Source organism: Diabrotica undecimpunctata, chromosome 6, assembly GCF_040954645.1.
Source record: "Diabrotica undecimpunctata isolate CICGRU chromosome 6, icDiaUnde3, whole genome shotgun sequence".
Taxonomy (NCBI): domain Eukaryota; kingdom Metazoa; phylum Arthropoda; class Insecta; order Coleoptera; family Chrysomelidae; genus Diabrotica; species Diabrotica undecimpunctata.
In genome coordinates this window covers 4,679,354-4,697,707 of record NC_092808.1, presented here as the reverse complement: position 1 = coordinate 4,697,707, position 18,354 = coordinate 4,679,354, and the positions used below count along the sequence as shown (strand labels likewise).

The following is an 18,354-nucleotide window of genomic DNA, read 5'->3' as shown; positions in this document are numbered from 1 at the left end:
AATTAAGTATTCCATACGTATGACCCACACTGCACAGAAATCCATGTTTATAACAGCTGAAAACGGCATAAAGAAGATATTTTCAAATTACAATTCAAAATTATGTCAGATAAAAACATAATTTGTGTTCTTACCTGGTTATGTTGATTTAAAGCATTAAAATGATTGTTATTCAAATTAATTTTAATGAACGTCACTTCTTTTTTAGGTATACTAGCAGATTTTAACTCTCTACTTTTAAATTCTGTAGTTTCATTAGTGGACAATGTAATATACCCTAAATATTCCCATTTTATATTCCCCACATCTTCGGCTAAGTTGGTATCTTCATTACTAAGAAATAATTCAACTTTGGTAGCTAAAAAATATTTTTAAATGATATATTACATCGCATTAGTATATTTTACGTACAAATCATAAACTGATGAGCTAAAATTTGAATCTTGTTCAGTATACACCTGGTTTCTAATTTTAAAACAATCTCTTGTGGGTATTTGCAATCTTTTTCCGATTGCCATCCTTTCACTATGGGTCCGTGGGAATTTAATTCCAAATATTTGTATTTAGGATCTTCACCTAAAACTGAATATTCCACTAACCTCTCTAGAAACATATTAACACTTACTTGTTGCAAAAATCGTTGTGAAACGGATAGTTTTCGGCATATTGCAGCTATTTGGAAATCATCTTTTAATTTTTGACTCTATTATATATAAAATATTGATTATTTCGGTACCACACATGGGAAATTCTCTTTTATTACTTATTTTGAAGCAACGTATTGATTTTCTAGTAAAATTTATTTTCTTATGCGCGCGCTAGGTGTACCATAAACTAGCAAAAATATATAAATGGACTAAAAATACATTACTGGTTTTAGTTAAGTATTAGAATTTAAAACAATCGTAGGATGTTTGAATACGCCTTTTGTCTGATCAAAAAACAATAATTATAATGTTTAAATTCAAATTTTTAATTTACTCTGGCCTTTACTTATCTATTTATTCAACCACCTTGCACAACAACAATTCACATTACACGTGATTCAACAGAATAATTTACTTACTGAATATAATAAAAATGGACTTAAATTATGAACTAATTTTTATTTAATGTAAAGAGAATAATAATATTTCCACAGAATTAATATCCTCGTTATTAATTTTGTTCCGTATGCTGTGATGATATCTCCAGCTGTCAAATTCAAATTTTAACTTGGTAGGGTTATGTTTACTTTTTTTAAAAATATTGCCGGCATAGATTTTAATAATGTTATTTTCAGCCGAAATTACAGATTTCCGCATAGTTCACAACGTACTAAAATCCATCGCGGTAAAAGATGTAAGGTTTATTTATATGTAATTGAAGTAATTACATAAAAATATTTTTTGTAGTATGTCATAGTGCGTCCCATGGAGGAAGGACTAAAGCTGACCCTTGATGAGATGAAATGTATTGAAACATCAATTTACATTCCTTCTTCAATATTCAGTTCCTACCTCGTAGATAGTAAAGAAGATATCATTTTTAAAATGAGTTTGAAGGTTTTCGTAGATATATTGAACATATTTGGAGATGAAGGAAACCCTACGTTTAAACTCTCGTACGCAACTGTTGGTGCACCGTTATGTATTGTGTAGGATTATATTGTGTCTATACCACCTGATTTCTAAAATCTATTCTTTTTAGAATGAATGAAGTGGAGGAAAACATTACTGTGGATTGTGAGATACGAACAATGAATGTTGATGATTTCACTGATGTTAGTTTAGCAGACGAATGTAATATAAACAAAATGGTTATAGGTGCAAATATTTTGGCAGAACTCTTAAATCGCTTAAACAATTCTGCAGATGATCTAAAAGTCACATTAACTCCTGATCCCCCATATTTTACATTAAGTACAACTGGAATTGCTGTAAGTTTTTTATCCATAGCTCTGTTCTTATATGTATCACAATATACAACCTTATTTTATTGTAAATATTGTATGTTCTTGTTAAAAAACAACTATTTTTTACATTTCAGGGTGAGTCAGAAGTCAATATATCAAAAAACTCTGAAGCTGTTACACTATTTCAATGCCAGAAAACCACCACAGCTGTTTACAGCTTTTCTAATATAAGATACATCTTAAAAGTTATGGGTTATGCTGACAAAGTGGCTATATCTACAGGGGAATCTGGACTACTGGGTTTACAACTTGTCATATCTTCAGATGATAGGCAATTGTATGTGGAGTACTATGTAACTTCACAATATTTAACAGAATAATGAATGATTTGAACAGATACCTAATATGGACTGAATTTCTAATAATTTAGCAGCTATAAAGTTCCACAGATGAGTATGTTATAGAACTATGGATAATATAAGTTTATGTGGTGATTCCAAGCCAGTGAAAAAAATTCTAATTATGAGATTAAATGTTTTGATCATGATTTTATTTATGAAAAGATTTTCTAATTGATTTATTTTGAACCAATAAATTTTTCTTTAGCATGTAGGATACTATTGTCATTTTGGTTCTAAATCAAGATATTTCCGTTTTAGAAGGTAGCCCATCAATTATTTTTCTTGTAACAATAAAAACTATTTTTTTAATAAAAATAAGAAAAAATCAACTAGGGGTCGTTTTTATTTATCATTATCCTATTAATTATCTCCTCTATTAATATTATTATTATGAAGGATTAGCAACTGGCTGTCAAAACCAGGATGCTCCAGAAAGTTAAATTAGAAAGAAGAGATTTCTGTTAAATTCTTAATTTTCTTTAATCTCCCAAAAAATGTGTTGGAAGTCCTGGTCTCACTAATTAAGGATTCCTTTGAAAAAGGTATATTTCCAGAGTGCCTAAAGACAGCCCTTATTTTATTAATTATCTTCATAAGGGTGGTGAAAAATTTAATGCCTGCAACTACAGACCTATTGCCTTACTACCGCTCCTATCCAAAATTATTGAGAGACTTGTAAAAGACTGACTTATGTCCTTTCTCATTGAAAACAACATTTTATCACAAAGTTAGTTCGACTTTTTATCTAATAAATGTACCAGTGATGCTGTTTTTTGTACTACATGAGATCTATCAAGCAATAAACGATAATCTTTACACTGCCACTGTTTTTTGTGACTATGCCAAAGCTTTTGATTGTGTAAATCACAACATTTTGATAAAAAAAACTAAATTTCTACGGAATTTAACGTATTTCTTTGAATTGGTTCAAATCTTACTTGAAGAATAGGAAACAACTAGTTAAAGCTAATTATACTGATTTTGGTCACAAAAATTCATTCAGTTCATTGACGAAATGCCCCTGAAGATGATCTAGGGATCGAAAGTACTTCGGCAAGATTAAATTAAACTGCTCGATATATGCCTTTTATCTGATCAAAGTTCATTTATTCGAGCATTCAATCTTATATTTATATTATATTCGGCAAAAAAATTATACAACCATCTCCCTTTGCAAATTAAATCTACTGCAACCTCTTTTATGAAGTTCAGTAAATTGACAACAGCCTATCTATCTCAAAGACCACATTATTCAGTGGAAACAGTTTAGGTACAAGCAAATTAAGTATAATAATAATAATACTTAAGGTTGCTGCTACTGCCTTTTTCCTTTTATATTTGGCTACTTTAAATAGTCTTGGCATTTCGAAATTTACTAAATAGTGTTAATAAACGGCAATAAGTAGTTAAAAAAAAAACAAAACAGTTAGGTTAAGGATACAAATTTCAACATTAATTGCATTGCAAGCCGGGTTGAAAGCTGTAAAAACGCACATAAAGATCTTGCAATAGACTTGCATGAAAGTTAGTCATGCAAGAAATTGCAGCAAGTTTTCTTGCCAGCTGTAAAGCGGTCTTAGAAACGAGGAATCATAACCAATCTCATATGATAGATCATGTAATGTAAAGTCGACTTTAGCGTTGATAAGCATAGATTTGTTCTGAGAAATGTTAGACATATGTGTGAGATGCCCTTTTGCGGTATATGTAAGATACCCTTTATTATTGTTAGTAATCACAGAACATAATATATTTGCTGTGAAAAATAATTTGATACGCGTGTAAGATACACTTTAGAACTATGCAATCAAAGGCAATAATATATAAAAATTAATAGTTTAGAATTACCAAAAATGAAAAAGTAAATAGTTTTAAAACAGTTTTTAAGAGTAAATAGTAAAATGTCAGTATAAATAACGTTAAAAAGACATCTGTTGCAATCTGTCAACTGGTGATTTGAGGGTTCTTACTCTATTGGGAAAGTGGGAAGATTTTGGAGACATTAGTTGCCTTAAATTAATTTTAAGCATAACCTTAACTTCTTTATAAGACTGACACAACTCAAAATAATGCATTATTCTTCACAGAAATTATTGTACTTATTGTGTTTTTGAGAAAGGACGGCATATCTCACAGGCATAAACTAACATATATGAAATATATGTTCACTAACATAGACCATTTTTCACTTTATTTGAGATATGACGAGATATTTCTTGACATTACTTCAGAACTGTCTATACATAAATTAACAACCATAGAACAACATCCACCTTTAATATTCTAACATTCTTTACCAAAAAAAGTTATTACGCATATCGATTATAAAATTGCTGATTACTTTTCGAAAATAACTATCAATCACAAAAAACAATGAAAAATATTGTTTTACTACAATGGCATTGACTGTAACGGGTTAGTTTTAATTTAACATTTTTAGGGCCCTGGTTTATCATCTTTCGTTGGAAGTGTTGTTTAGTCAGGAGATCCTAAGGATTGTCTGACTGCCAGTATGTGCTAGTTCATTTAGCGTTACCTAGGGTGCACGTGTAGTATTCTACTACGGACGCGAACTAGCTCTACACCCCGTGCAATCCCCTGTAAACCAATAGCACGCCTAATAGTGCAACGCCATGTTCAACGACCGAATGTTTCAAGTAGTGATGGGCACAGATATCAGCCTACCAAAAAAACTTAAGAATGGCCTACCACAGGGGTCAGTGCTCTCTCCACTACTATTTAGCTTATACCTACCAGATATGCCACACAGTCAAGAAAGTTCGGATACGCCGATGACTGGGCCCTCGCTACACGATGCAGAATACTAGAAACGTCTGAAGAAGTTCTGACGGCAGACCTATATACATTGGGCAAATATTTTCGCAAGTGGCGACTTCAACCAAATGCATCCAAAACAGAAGTTAGCTGCTTTCACCTGAACAATAAACTTGCTGAAAAGGAACTCAACATACGGTTTGAAAATACCACACTTACCCACAACAAAACACCGAAGTACCTGGGCGTAACACTAGACAGAACGCTATCATTTAAAGAGCATTTAACAAAAACTGCCCAAAAGTTGAGTACAAGAAATAACATTATACAGAAGCTCTGCGGTACCACCTGGGGAGCATCGGTTTCCACTCTCCGCTCTACTGCCTTAGCCCTTGTTTTCTCGACCGCTGAATATTGTGCTCCAGTCTGGCTACACAGTCCACACGTAAAAAAGGTCGACAATCAGCTGCACGGCACTATGAGGATGATAGCTGGTACAATTAAATCAACTCCCACCCAATGGCTTCCAGTATTGTCACATCCCACCTCCACATTTACGACGAGTCGACGCACTTACACGTGAATACAAAAAGATCATGAACAATATAAACCTGCCGATCCACCAAGATACCGAGGATGCACGAAATACCCGTCTCCGTTCTAGAAAACCACCAATGAAAACGGCAAGAATGATACATGAGGAGTTCAACATCACGAATGCATGGTCCCAAGAATGGAACGAATGGCAAAATAGCATGCCCTGCATTACCCACAAGCCACCAGGTTTTGATCTTCCACGCAAAACATGGTCCACTCTAAATAGGATCCGAACCAGACATGGCAGATGTGCATACATGCTACATAAATGGGGAAAGAACCCGTCTCCTCAATGTGACTGTGGGGAGAACCAAACCATCGACCACATTATTCAAGAGTGTCCCTCAAGATCCTACAATGGTAGCCCTGAAGACTTCCTGTTTGCAACTTCAGAGTCAATTGATTATATAAATACACTTGATGTTTGTTTGTAACTATTTAAAGTTTGTCAAATACCTATATTACTAGTGTTTGTATATTTGTTCTAAATGTGTTGTAATTGCCATACGATAAATAAATAAATAAGGGCCCTGGTAATGTTCGATTGAAAATTCTTTTGAAGAAAATAGGTCATTTGTTGTTATACAAAATGTAACCACAGCGAGCAAGTTTCGGCCATCCCCCTCCCTCCGAGGCCTCACAGCAAATAAAAAAAAAAGTCATTGTTGATTTTTTCCATATTTATTTATAAATAACGAACATGTACATAATAAAAATATTAATAAACTATACATTTTTTTATATCTGTAGCATTTAAAATGCTCCACAGTTTGCAGTCGATCAAAAATCCTCTACAGGTTTTTTTTTATTTTTTATCCACTCCTTAAAATATAAAAGATACAACTAGAATCATCTATTATAATAAGTGTTTTTACAACTTTTAAAATGTCCCTGGTAATTAGTAAAAATTAATATTAAATTCTGAATTAAAATCTATTTATAAAATACGACAACTAGCCTCTACAATCTTATGATTATATTTAGTCAGTATCTTGACTGGGACTAGTGGGAGAATAGTTAGGAGAAGAAGGTGAATACGTAGGAGGCGGGGGGAATATAAGGGTGAAGCAGGAGAGAACGTTGGGCTATTGGGTGTGAATGTAGGACTCGCAGGGGAATATTTTGTACTGTGGATGGAGTATTGTGGAGAAGTTGGTGAATAATTTGGTGAATTAGGCGAATAACTAGAAGATGACGGTGAATATCGACTGCTAGCTGCTGGCGTGTGCTGTGGACTCGACAGGGAGTAATTGGGAGAGGTTGGGGAGTAAATTGGTGAAGTGGGTGAATATTGCGGACTGCCTCCAGAAAATGATGGAGATGTTGGCGAATAATTGGGTGAAGTTGGTGAATATTTGGGCGAAGAAGGCGAATAACTTGGAGAATTTGGAGAATACCGAGGAGATGAGAGAGAGTAACTGTTTGAACTTGGTGAAAAACTGGGAGATCCTGGAGTGTATCTAGGAGAGGACGGTGAATAATTAGGAGAAGTGGGACTGTAATTTGGAGAAGTAGGGGAGTAATTAGGAGATGAAGGCGAATAACTAGGAGAAGTAGGTGAGTAACTCGGTGAAGTTGGTGAATAAGTGGGCGAAGCTGATGAGTAATTTGGAGATGTGGGTGAGTAGTTGCGGGACGTGGGACTATAACTTGGCGATGTCGGAGGACAACTAGGCGAAGTGGGTGAATAGTTAGGAGATGTTGGCGAATAGTTAGGAGATGTTGGGCTGTAGCTGGGAGATGTAGGGGAATAATTTGGAGATGTCGGTGAATAACTAGGCGAGGTTGGGGAGTAACTGCGTGAAGTGGGTGAATAATTAGGACTGGTCGGGCTGTAATTGAGACTGGCAGGTGAATAACCCCCGGGAGAACTGGGAGAATATCCTGGAGAAGTCGGCGTCATCGATGGTGAAGTAGGTTGGAAAGCTGGACTTGATGGACTGTAGGAAGGCGATTGGCCGTGGGGAGAAGCCATATATGGCGACATCGCAGGAGACTGTGGTGTCGGTGACCAACCGCCATAAGCTGGTGACATTCCTGATGCATCTGACGCAGCTGATGGTGAGAAAGCGGCCCCACCTGGTGTCATTCCACTGCCCATTAAATCTGCAAGAACAAAATTATATATTTTACAAATTCAAATCTGATACTGTCAAAGCTGCAGTAATGATTGCTTGAAGTATTTGAAGTGAGTACTATAAATACTTTACTTTCAATATTTAAGTCATTTTAGAACTTAAAATCTAAGTGAAATGAGTTTAAGTATCTAATTATGACTACCTATGGGCAACAAAGTAAATTTTCGAGTGTCTGTCTCATGACATAGGAACAAAAGTGAGTAGGCAGCATAAAACTAGTGTCAGAGATAGGTTCATAGTACCTTCATATCTTCAAGTGAAACTGGATCTGCATTCATATTTTGTGAAAAATCCTTCAAAAAAACGTAGTAAAAATACTGATACCTAAACTCATTAAGTACTTAAAAAAGATACTTTAAGTAAAAATTTTATATATTTAATACTTTGGATTAGATTACTGAAGTTTTCATGGACCTCTAAAAATGTATGTATTTGTATCGGTACTTTTATTTTTGCAAATTACTGGTACCTTATACTTAAATATATTTAATAGGTACTTAAAACAACTCTATATATAGTAGAAATAAACAACAAACTTACTCTGTGGAGACCAGATACTGCCAACATAGGGTGTAGCTGCTTGATTCCATGGAGTCATAGCGCCGCCGGGACTCATACTGCTGGGTGTAGCGGCTAATCCGAAGAACATTCCTGAAGCCATTAAATCGCTGCTGTGTGCTTGAGGTATGGCAATTCCCATTTTACATTTTTCGGCGTCCAGCAAAAGATCGAAACAGCCTGTGCCCATTCTTGGTAGTTGACCGAGGATAATGTTTTCAGATACACCTCTCATTGGATCGACCTGAAGCAATAAAGGTGTTTCTAATAAGTTTCATGTCTATGTTAAATGCATTATGTGTATAAATTTGAGCGATAGAATCCTAGTTATGGAACGCATGATAAAAAATATGACTGCAACACTGGCTCAAAACGTAAAACTGTCTAAATATCAACTTGGATTCAGAAAAAACTTTTTAACACGTGAGACAGTACCACTCTTAGTAACAAACATTAATATAAACTGTACACAAAATAGATTAATTATGACAACGTGTATAGGCATAGAAGCAGCTTATGACAAATGTTAATTTAGATATTCTACTTAAAAGAATGATGCGGATAGGATTATGAAAGAACTTTTCTGCAGCCGTGAATTTTAAAACATAAAAAACATGTATATAATTTCATACATACATCATAATTACATAACCAAAGTGAGGAGCGAAGTGAATGAATGTTATAATTCGAAACAATATGTAAAATAGTCAGTAATAGTCATCTTTATTGATCCTTTAAGACATTCAAAATAAATGTATAGGATACGTCACTACAGAATTTGGTATAAAAAAAACATTAATGTGTATAATACAATATTCACAGTGTAAAAAAAATTGACAAAACATAAAATATATAAAATAACATTTTTACAAGTAAAATATGAAGCTATTGCAGTTTGTCCTCAAGATATTCATTTATAGAATAATATGCTTTTCTTAAGAGTAAATCTTTAACATTTTTTTTTAATTTAGAGATAAGTGGTATTTCTTTCAAGTTTTTGGCAAATGATTGTATAAGGTCAGTCCCATATATCTGAAGCAATTTTGAAATTTGGATGTTCTGTGTTTAGGAACTCGTAAAGATTCAGCACTTCTTGTATTGTAGTAGTGATTGTCTGAATTTACTGGAAATGTATTGATTTCCTCTTTGACATAAAGTAAACATTTATAGATATATAGGCAGTAGAAAGTTAAAATTTGATATTTAATAAAAACTGGTTTACAAGACTGTTGATAATCCAAATTAAAAATTTTACGTATAATTTTTTTTTGGTTAATGAACACTTTGTTACTATCTACTGAGTTCCCCCACAAAATTACATTGTAGCACATGTGGCTGTACGCAAGGCTATAATAAACGTTCATTAATGCCGAGATAGGTAGTGTGTTTTTAATTCTAGATATAGCATAAAAAGCTTTATTCAATTTCATGTTCACTGAATTCACTTGCTCTGACCATTTGAGATTACAATCAATGAATACACCCAAAAACTTTGTAGAGTGAGTGGAAGATAACATATTGTTTCTATCGTGGATGGTTAAGATATAGTCATATTTAGATGAGTTGTATGAATGAAAATATATATGATATAAAATATATGATATAAAAATAAGTCTCATTGCATGAGTTGTGTAAAGAACATCCCAGAGGTACTTTTCAGTGCGTCATTAATTATGACGTCATAGAATGAATTAGGTGTGTCGAGAATTATTTCATATAATTATTGAAGAATCTGACAGATGCCAGGATCGTACTTAGCCACAGGTGAAAAGCTTGTGGAATTACTAGTATTTTTATTGCAAGGTCATCTGAGTAGATTTGATTATTACAAAATATGTTAAGATATATTTTTTTGTAATGGGGGTAATCCCGTATATTAATAAAAATAAAAAGTAAACAATATTGTTTATTTAATTTATAAATATGGAAATATTTAAAATCGACGACAAAATGATTCATTTATTGAATTTTTGTATCTTCTTCTTCTCAAGGCAATCTGGCGTCAAGTCGTCTGCGCGTCGAAAGTTGGCAATCATCACAGCGATTTTTAATTATAAGACCGCGGCTCTAAATAAGTCGTTATTACATGAGTTACATCTCCTTCCTATGGATCTTTTTCTCCGGATTTTCCTTGTATAATGACCTGGAGTATTAGATATTTATCTCTTCTCATCACATGACCCATATATCCCACTTTTCTCCTCTTAATTTTTAGTACTTCTCTTTCCTTATGCATACGTCACATTACCTCAACGTTGGTTATTCCATCTACCCATGAGATCTCTAGTACTCTTCGGTACATCCGCATCTCGAATGCCTTCAGTCTCCTCACGTCAATTTTCTTTAGTGTCCACGCTTCCATACCGTATTATAATAAGGATAGCACATAGCACCTCAGCAGTCATATTTTTAACTTAAGGTTTAAGTTTCTACAGCAGAGAAGCCTCTGTATTCTTGTAAATGCGCTTCTGGCTTGTTCGATTCTGATTCGTATTTCTTGAGAGCTGTCATTGTTTTCATTAATAGTTGTATATAGGTATTTGAATTCTCTTACTATTTCAATAAGCTGATTCTGTACATATATCTCACGAATGTCCTGAGTTGTCTTTGTTATTATCATATATTTCTTGCTCTGTTGAGTGATGGTCCATATTCTTCTTCGCTTACTGCGGTCACCTAATTAAGAAGTATCTGTAGGTCCTCATGTAATTCGGCTAAAAGAACTGTATCATCAGCGTATCTCAGGTTATTTATGATCATGTCATTAATTCTAATGCCTACATTTTGTTAATCCATTGCCTTACTTAATATGTCTTCCGAGTATATATTAAATGATACTGGTGAATGTATACACCCTTGTCGAACAACTCTTTGTACTTCTATTTCTTCTGATGTTATGTCTTCTATTCTAACTACTGCTTTTTGGCCATAGTATAAGTTACACAAAAAAGACTGTTTTCAAAAATTTATTAGGTAACTTATAAATTAATTACATAAATAAAATATAATTCTAATCATAAAAACTATTTATTCACTAATTCGTAATAATAATAGTTTATTAAAAACACTGAAAAGTAGAATTTGAATATCAGTGTAATAGAAAATTAGCAACACGCTGAAATAAACAGTAAATAAAACAATTTTATTTTCAGGGTAATAAAATACTTAATTAATAATTAAATACTTTACGAACAGCAGAAATTGGTAATAATGTTTGTCCAGCTTCCTTTTCCAATTGAAAATATCTAAGTAATTTTAATATTAGTACTTGTTCTTTTTCCGTATATCTTGTCATATTGGCCTTACACAAATACAAATAAACACCCAATACTATGTACAAATACTGACCTGAACGACAGCCGTCACTTGCTGTTCAACACTTCGAAAGAATGGCCAGCATGGACGAAGTTTTACGTCAACTGTTAGTAATGGGCGTATTTGATTGGCTAGAGAAAGCGCGCATTTAAATATCAACGAATCAAACGTAGGTTAGGAAAGAATCGCTTATGTATGTAAGCTTATTTTAACGCTGCAATATAGTTCTGTTTAATCACGGAACTACCGCTTTTTCCGTCACACCCAACTTAATGCATTAGAAAGAAATCGAAAAACAGTGACGCACTGAAAAGTACCTCTGGGATGTTCTATACTCTAATTTTTCCACGAAGTATGTTTTTAAACAAAAAAAATGTAAAATTGAACTCAACACATTTTACTTTTGATGCAGTAACATGAAGAATAAAAAAACCGGATATTTCAGCTGTCACTATTAATTTAACAGGAAGAATATTTACTGAAAATGTGACTGTATCAATACTTACCTCTGCGTGACTGGCGGCGTCCATCAATACGTCTACGGTTTCCTCGAAGGAACATCTCATCAAGGCTCCAGTGTCTTGTCTGTTGATACCGTGACGAGTAATGGCCATCAAGTGACCTTTTGCTGTCATTACGTCACAAAGCAAGGCAAGATGGCGATAGTTTACGTAAAGACCGTAGAATTGAAGGACAGCGTTCATTTCTTTCTCCACAGACTTACGTACAGCTTCAATACCAAGTACCTGTAACAAATAAATGTGAATATATATTAGAATATCTTGGTATTCAACATTTTAATGAGTAAAAGTGTTTTTTACGTAAAATTTAAATAAAGAAACGGAAAAGAATTAATCTTACCGAAAATATTTCACAAATATCGTTAGAAAACGTTCTGACCGGATCGACGTCTCTTTCTGACAGTACTTTCATCATGCTGGTACCGTCAGTTTCCAATAACCATTCGGCGATGGCCTTGAACTCACCGGTTTCGGTAATGACGATCCTTTTCTTTGAGTCAGTCTGTGGCAAGTGCATGTATACCTTAGAAATCGCTTCTATACCTTGTAGGGTCATATCGCTGAGCATGTTCGCTTCGATGCATCTCAAAAACATGTCGTCGTCCATTTTGTCTACGTCCTCATCAGCACCTGGAAATGTTTGAAATATATTTTTTATATTATATAAAATATGAAATCTAACAAATAAGGTACTAGGTGCTTTGGCTGAGTTTACCGAAAGTACAAGCTGATTATAGCCGTAAATGTCAAACATTTAACAAAAAATTTCGATACAGCAGTGTTGGCATGTTTTTATAATGTAGATGCTGTATGCTTCAAATATAAAAAGATAAAGCGTTAGAAAAGTACATATTGTTTATTATGTTATGAATTCTGCAATTTTTGGTTTATATAAAACAACAATGAGTAAATATTTATTTCTTTGGAGATTAAATTGCAGTTAATTATTAGAAATTTTTTTAGCAATTACCCTTTGATAGATTAGGGGATATATTTGGCAATCGTCAAATCAGCAGTTGCCAGATTGCAATAGATGTTTGCAATTAATCTCGAAAGAGACAAATATCTACTCGTTATTGCTTGATATAAATTAAAAATTGCAGAATTCATAAAGTAATAATCAAAATGTACTTTTTAAAAGCTTTATATCTTTATATTTGAAGCATACAACTTATGCATTACAAAACCATGCCAACACTGCCAAACCGAAATATTTTTGACATTTGCGGCTATATTCAGCTTGTACTTTCGGTAAACTCAACCGGTACTTTTTATAGTGTATACAGGGTGAGTCATGAGGAACTTTACATACTTCTACCATATGTAGAGTCCCTCAGGGAGCATATCATGTGGCCACTAAAAAATGTCAACTCCTCTTCTTTATTAATTAACAGGGTGATTTGTGTAATTGACCATTTATTTCATTTTACTGTAGTGTTTATACGGCTCATTTGATTTTTTTAATTTTTGCATGATACAGTACACTACTATCAAGCATTCGACTGGTATTAGCTAAACTAAAAAATTCCAGGACTGGCTTTGGAAAAATTAATTTAGGGATTCGTATTAAATATTACACCCTGCATAATTTTTTTTTAAATGCAATAAGTGATTTTCAAACTACATAAATAGCCAATGAAAACGACATATGCGACAATGTTGTCGCACTTTTATTAAATTTTTAGTGAACGATCAAATCTTACCAAAAATAGAACAACCATAATGAAGTATCAAATTATAAGGTAATTAATTTAAACAAATGTTATAAATTTCAAACATTTTAATTAAAATGAGTTCCTACAACATAATCTAATACGTAGAAAATTAACATCTTTACTGTCACTTTGTATTATCTCTACGATAGAATCAATTGTTTTTCAATTTTAAATTTTTACTCATAGATCGTATTGGGCATTATTTTCTATAAATAATAAATTAAATTGATTAAAAAGTCAAACCTCTTGTATGTGTTAGTTTTTGTTGATTGTAAATGATTAAAATTTTATGTCAAATAATAATACATTGCATCAACTGTACTAAATAAAAATAAATCTAAAAAAGTTTAAAATGAAGGTTGGCGTTGACCGTTTGACGTTTCTTGATATTTTATACCCATTGTCATTATTGTCATTATTAATTGTTATTTATGTGTACAAGAATACATATTTCTTCTGTCATATCTACGTTAAGTACATTGTGTTAGTTTTGGTAGAGCTTTTGTTACTTTCGTTCAAAATGCCACATCAGTTTTCGACCACAGAATATGCAGACATAATATTTGTTTATGGATTCTGTAATGGGAATGGTAGGGCTGCTAGTAGAGAATATCGCAGGAGATTTCCTAATCGTCGAACTCCCAGTCATCCAACATTTGGGTCAGTTTTTAATTATTTGCGAGAAAATGGCACTTTTCCTAGTGGAACAACAGAGCGACATGTAGATGAAGCGCAGGAAGATGACATTATGGACGCCGTTACTATGAACCCTACAATAAGCACTAGACAAGTAAGTCGAGAACTCAATGTTACTCAATCAAAAGTAAGTAGAGTCTTACAAAAAAATAATCTATACCCATATGACATTCAAATGGTTCAGCGACTACATGCTGGAGATGAGATCGATAGGTTAGAATTTTGTAGATGGATTAACAATAATCGACCAACGCTATACAGGACACTATTTACAGCTGAAGCCCAATTTACCAGAGACGGGATAAATAATTCACGAAATTCACATGTGTGGGCAGAAGAAAATCCCCATGCTATTCGAGAACGTCGTTCTCAGTTAAGGTTTTCGGTTAACGTGTGGATTGGTGTCATAAATAACCAATTAGTAGGTCCTCACTTTTTTGATGGTCCTTTAACAGGGCAGGTCTATTTGAACTTTCTACAAAATATTTTGCCGAATTTGCTTGCCAACGCGAACGTTGCTATCCGAGGGATGTATTTTCAGCATGATGGGGCATCCCCACACTTTTTACTGGCAGTGAGACAACATCTCAATAATGTTTATGGCAACAGGTGAATAGGACGTGCAAGTCCTATTTCGTGGCCTTCAAGATCCCCTGATTTCAATCCCGTTGATTACCATATTTGGGGACGATTGAAGCAACTAGTTTACGCAGTGAATATTAATAATCGACAACAATTAATTGATAGAATTATACATTGTTGTAATACTATTAGAAACGATCCCCAGAGTATCCGTAATTCAATACGTCAATTAACAATTCGGCAACAAAAATGTGTACAGGCTGCAGGGTTCCATTTCGAAAATCTATTTTGAATTATTTTTATTTTGTTACCATTATTGTATCTTTTCCAGTTCTAATTTATGGGTTTATCATAACTATGTACATATTTTTAGTTTTTTTTTTAATTGTTCTTCGTTATTGTTAGTAGTTACTGTTTTTTGTTGTGCAGTGACTCAGTTTATCATTTCAATTAAAATGTTTGAAATTTATAACATTTGTTTAAATTAATTACCTTATAATTTGATACTTCATTATGGTTGTTCTATTTTTGGTAAGATTTGATCGTTCACTAAAAATTTAATAAAAGTGCGACAACATTGTCGCATATATCGTTTTCATTGGCTATTTATGTAGTTTGAAAATCACTTATTGCATTTTTTAAAAAAAATTATACAGGGTGTAATATTTAATACGAATCCCTAAATTAATTTTTCCAAAGCCAGTCCTGGAATTTTTTAGTTTAGCTAATACCAGTCGAATGCTTGATAGTAGTGTACTGTATCATGCAAAAATTAAAAAAATCAAATGAGCCGTATAAACACTACAGTAAAATGAAATAAATGGTCAATTACACAAATCACCCTGTTAATTAATAAAGAAGAGGAGTTGACATTTTTTAGTGGCCACATGATATGCTCCCTGAGGGACTCTACATATGGTAGAAGTATGTAAAGTTCCTCATGACTCACCCTGTATATAGTACTTAATTAATTTTTGTGTATTTTCCATTTTAAACTTAGGGGTTATTTTTTACTGCGACTTTTTACCTAGGAGCTGTCTTTTATTAGCTAAGAAAAATATTCAGAAAGGAAAGGGAATACTATGAAAGTACTATTAGTAAGACGGATGCTTTACTAGTAGCTAAGTGGGTCGATAATTCCGTAGTTTGCATTGCTTTAAATAGATATGGCATCAATCCAATATCAAATGTTAGACGTTATTCGCAAAAGGAAAAAAAACACATACAAGTTATCAGACCAGCAGTACTTGCAGAGTATAACAAAAAAAAAATGGGTGGTACCGATCGAATGGATCAGAATGTTGGGCAGTACAGGATTCAAATTAGAAACAGAAAATGGTACTGGGCATTGTTTACATTGCTTCTTGACGTTTCAGATCTCTCAGATCTCCCAAATAGACTTCCGAAGGGCCATCATGCAAGTTTATTTGAAGAAATATTCGTCATCTCCCAAAGGCACTGGCAGGACTCCATCTCCATCTTCCAATGCGCAAAGAGTAGCCGATGAAATTAGATATGATAGGATCGAACAGCTAGTGTATAATATTCCAAACGACAAAAGAAGACGTTGTGCTGGAAGATTTTGCAAAAGTTCAACAGGCACGATGTGCAAAAAATGTAACTTAGGTCTCTCTATTGATTGTTTCGTTACTTATCACACAAACCAAAATGTTTAAATTCCTTTTTCATTATTTTCAGTATTTTAAATAAATAAAACTGTTTACAGATATATTTTGTATTTTTGCACTCATTAGATTCTAGCGTTACATGTATGTAACATCATATACTGAGTGATTTATAAATCTGAATGCATAAATTCGTTTATTTTTATATTTTTTAATAAATTTTTATTAATTAAATGCCAGACTAGAATTTTAGTATTTGTTTAATTTATTCGTCAAAATCATCTTAAATCCAAACAAAATTAGTATGAATAGGTATATTAAAATAATTGTACTTTTGCATTTAATTAATAAATATTCTAACGTTCGCCTCTGGTTAATTGTCAAAAAAGTTGACGTTGACGTAAAAACAATTAGAGAATTGAAAAACGTCAACTTTTTGACAAGTAACCAGAGGCGGAGGTTTTAATATTTATTAATTAAATGAGAAGCTAGAATTTTAGTATATATTTAATTTATTCATCAAAATGAGCTTTAACTCAAATAAAATTAGTATGGTTGAATAGGTATTAAAAATACCTTTTAAATAAGGTCTCACTTGCCATAAGGTCCTATTTAAAATTATCTGTCACAGTGGCGCTGTAACGTCATCTGTCACTATTACGTCACCTGTTATGACTAGTTGAGAAGCCTACGTCTGATTATTACCTCCCTCTAAATTTCACTATTGTAACAATAACAGTTCAAAAGATACGAGGGGAGGAACGGACTTTCGACTAGCACTGTATAATAACAAAATCTCCTACATAAAAAATGATTGTTTATGATACAAACTTACCTTCTCCGAATTTACCATCGTCGCTGTTCATGATTCTAATACGCAACACCAACTTTTCAGCATTGTCATCGTTGAAAATACAATTCAAATCGTCACCGAAACCAGCGTTGATCTTTTCGGCAATTTGTTCCATAGTTAGTTTCTTATCGGTCATTCTTTTTCTGTCCAGTTCGATACGAAGCAACCACGGTGATATACGAGTCGGATCGAAATCAGGCATTTCATAGTAGACGTTAACGAACTCCTGATCCTCGGGAATGACGGTATTTTGTGGGTCTGGATCGTAATAGATGGCGGTATTGGCGGTTACTTTACGTAAAGTGGTGTGCTCAAGTCTGAAACGTAAGCAATTTATAATGTATCGTATATATTTATATGACGTCGCTGAACACAAAGATGAGAAATATCGAAAAAAATTAAAAAGGACCAGTAAATTTTAGAAATTACTTAAATACGGTTAACTTCCTTGACTATACTAGAATCCACAGTAAGAATGCAGTGCAGGCAACGTATTTTTTACGGGAGAACGGCCGACCACGTTGCCGGTTTGCCCCAAGCGGTGCACCAGGACCAAGTTTAAGAATCATAGCACAGGAATACGCGCACACAATTGCCTACGGTTGCATAAAAAACTATCATTATTGTTTTAACTAAAGCATGATTCAATCATCGATGTATAAATAAGAGAACTGGATAATATTG

At 33.3% G+C, this 18,354-nt stretch overlaps 3 protein-coding genes across 3 annotated transcripts in view; 1 reads left to right on the top strand and 2 right to left on the bottom strand.

Annotated features, from left to right (window-relative positions):
* LOC140443025 (centrosomal protein of 104 kDa) overlaps window positions 1–911 on the bottom strand; it is a 43,437-nt gene extending 42,526 nt beyond the window's left edge. Inside the window, exons 1-3 of the mRNA XM_072534053.1 lie at window positions 626–911; window positions 412–576; window positions 135–358 (exon numbers count right to left, since the gene is read on the bottom strand). Of these exons, the coding sequence (XP_072390154.1) occupies window positions 135–358; window positions 412–576; window positions 626–665 (429 nt within the window). The 5' untranslated portion in view covers window positions 666–911. The remainder of the gene's footprint in view (window positions 1–134; window positions 359–411; window positions 577–625) is intronic.
* A 274-nt stretch (window positions 912–1,185) lies between these two features.
* Window positions 1,186–2,584, top strand: Rad1 (Radiation insensitive 1). Its single transcript, XM_072536478.1, has 4 exons — window positions 1,186–1,341; window positions 1,395–1,636; window positions 1,690–1,918; window positions 2,029–2,584. Exons 1-4 carry the CDS (start codon window positions 1,270–1,272, stop codon window positions 2,272–2,274), a joined length of 789 nt encoding a protein of 262 aa, XP_072392579.1. The 5' UTR covers window positions 1,186–1,269; the 3' UTR covers window positions 2,275–2,584.
* Window positions 2,585–6,335: 3,751 nt separating this feature from the next.
* Window positions 6,336–18,354, bottom strand: part of Polr2A (RNA polymerase II subunit RpII215) — a 31,062-nt gene continuing 19,043 nt past the window's right edge. Inside the window, 6 exon segments of the mRNA XM_072534051.1 lie at window positions 6,336–6,728; window positions 6,731–7,773; window positions 8,346–8,607; window positions 12,185–12,424; window positions 12,540–12,829; window positions 17,653–17,987. Of these exon segments, the coding sequence (XP_072390152.1) occupies window positions 6,648–6,728; window positions 6,731–7,773; window positions 8,346–8,607; window positions 12,185–12,424; window positions 12,540–12,829; window positions 17,653–17,987 (2,251 nt within the window). The 3' untranslated portion in view covers window positions 6,336–6,647.

Bases quoted from the DNA above. Each gene is read 5' to 3' on its own strand.
- Rad1 (XM_072536478.1), top strand. From the start codon at position 1,270: ATGTTATTTTCAGCCGAAATTACAGATTTCCGCATAGTTCACAACGTA. The intron at 1,637-1,689 runs GTAGGATTATAT...TATTCTTTTTAG, and splicing joins GGTGCACCGTTATGTATTGT to AATGAATGAAGTGGAGGAAA. The intron at 1,919-2,028 runs GTAAGTTTTTTA...TTTACATTTCAG, and splicing joins TAAGTACAACTGGAATTGCT to GGTGAGTCAGAAGTCAATAT.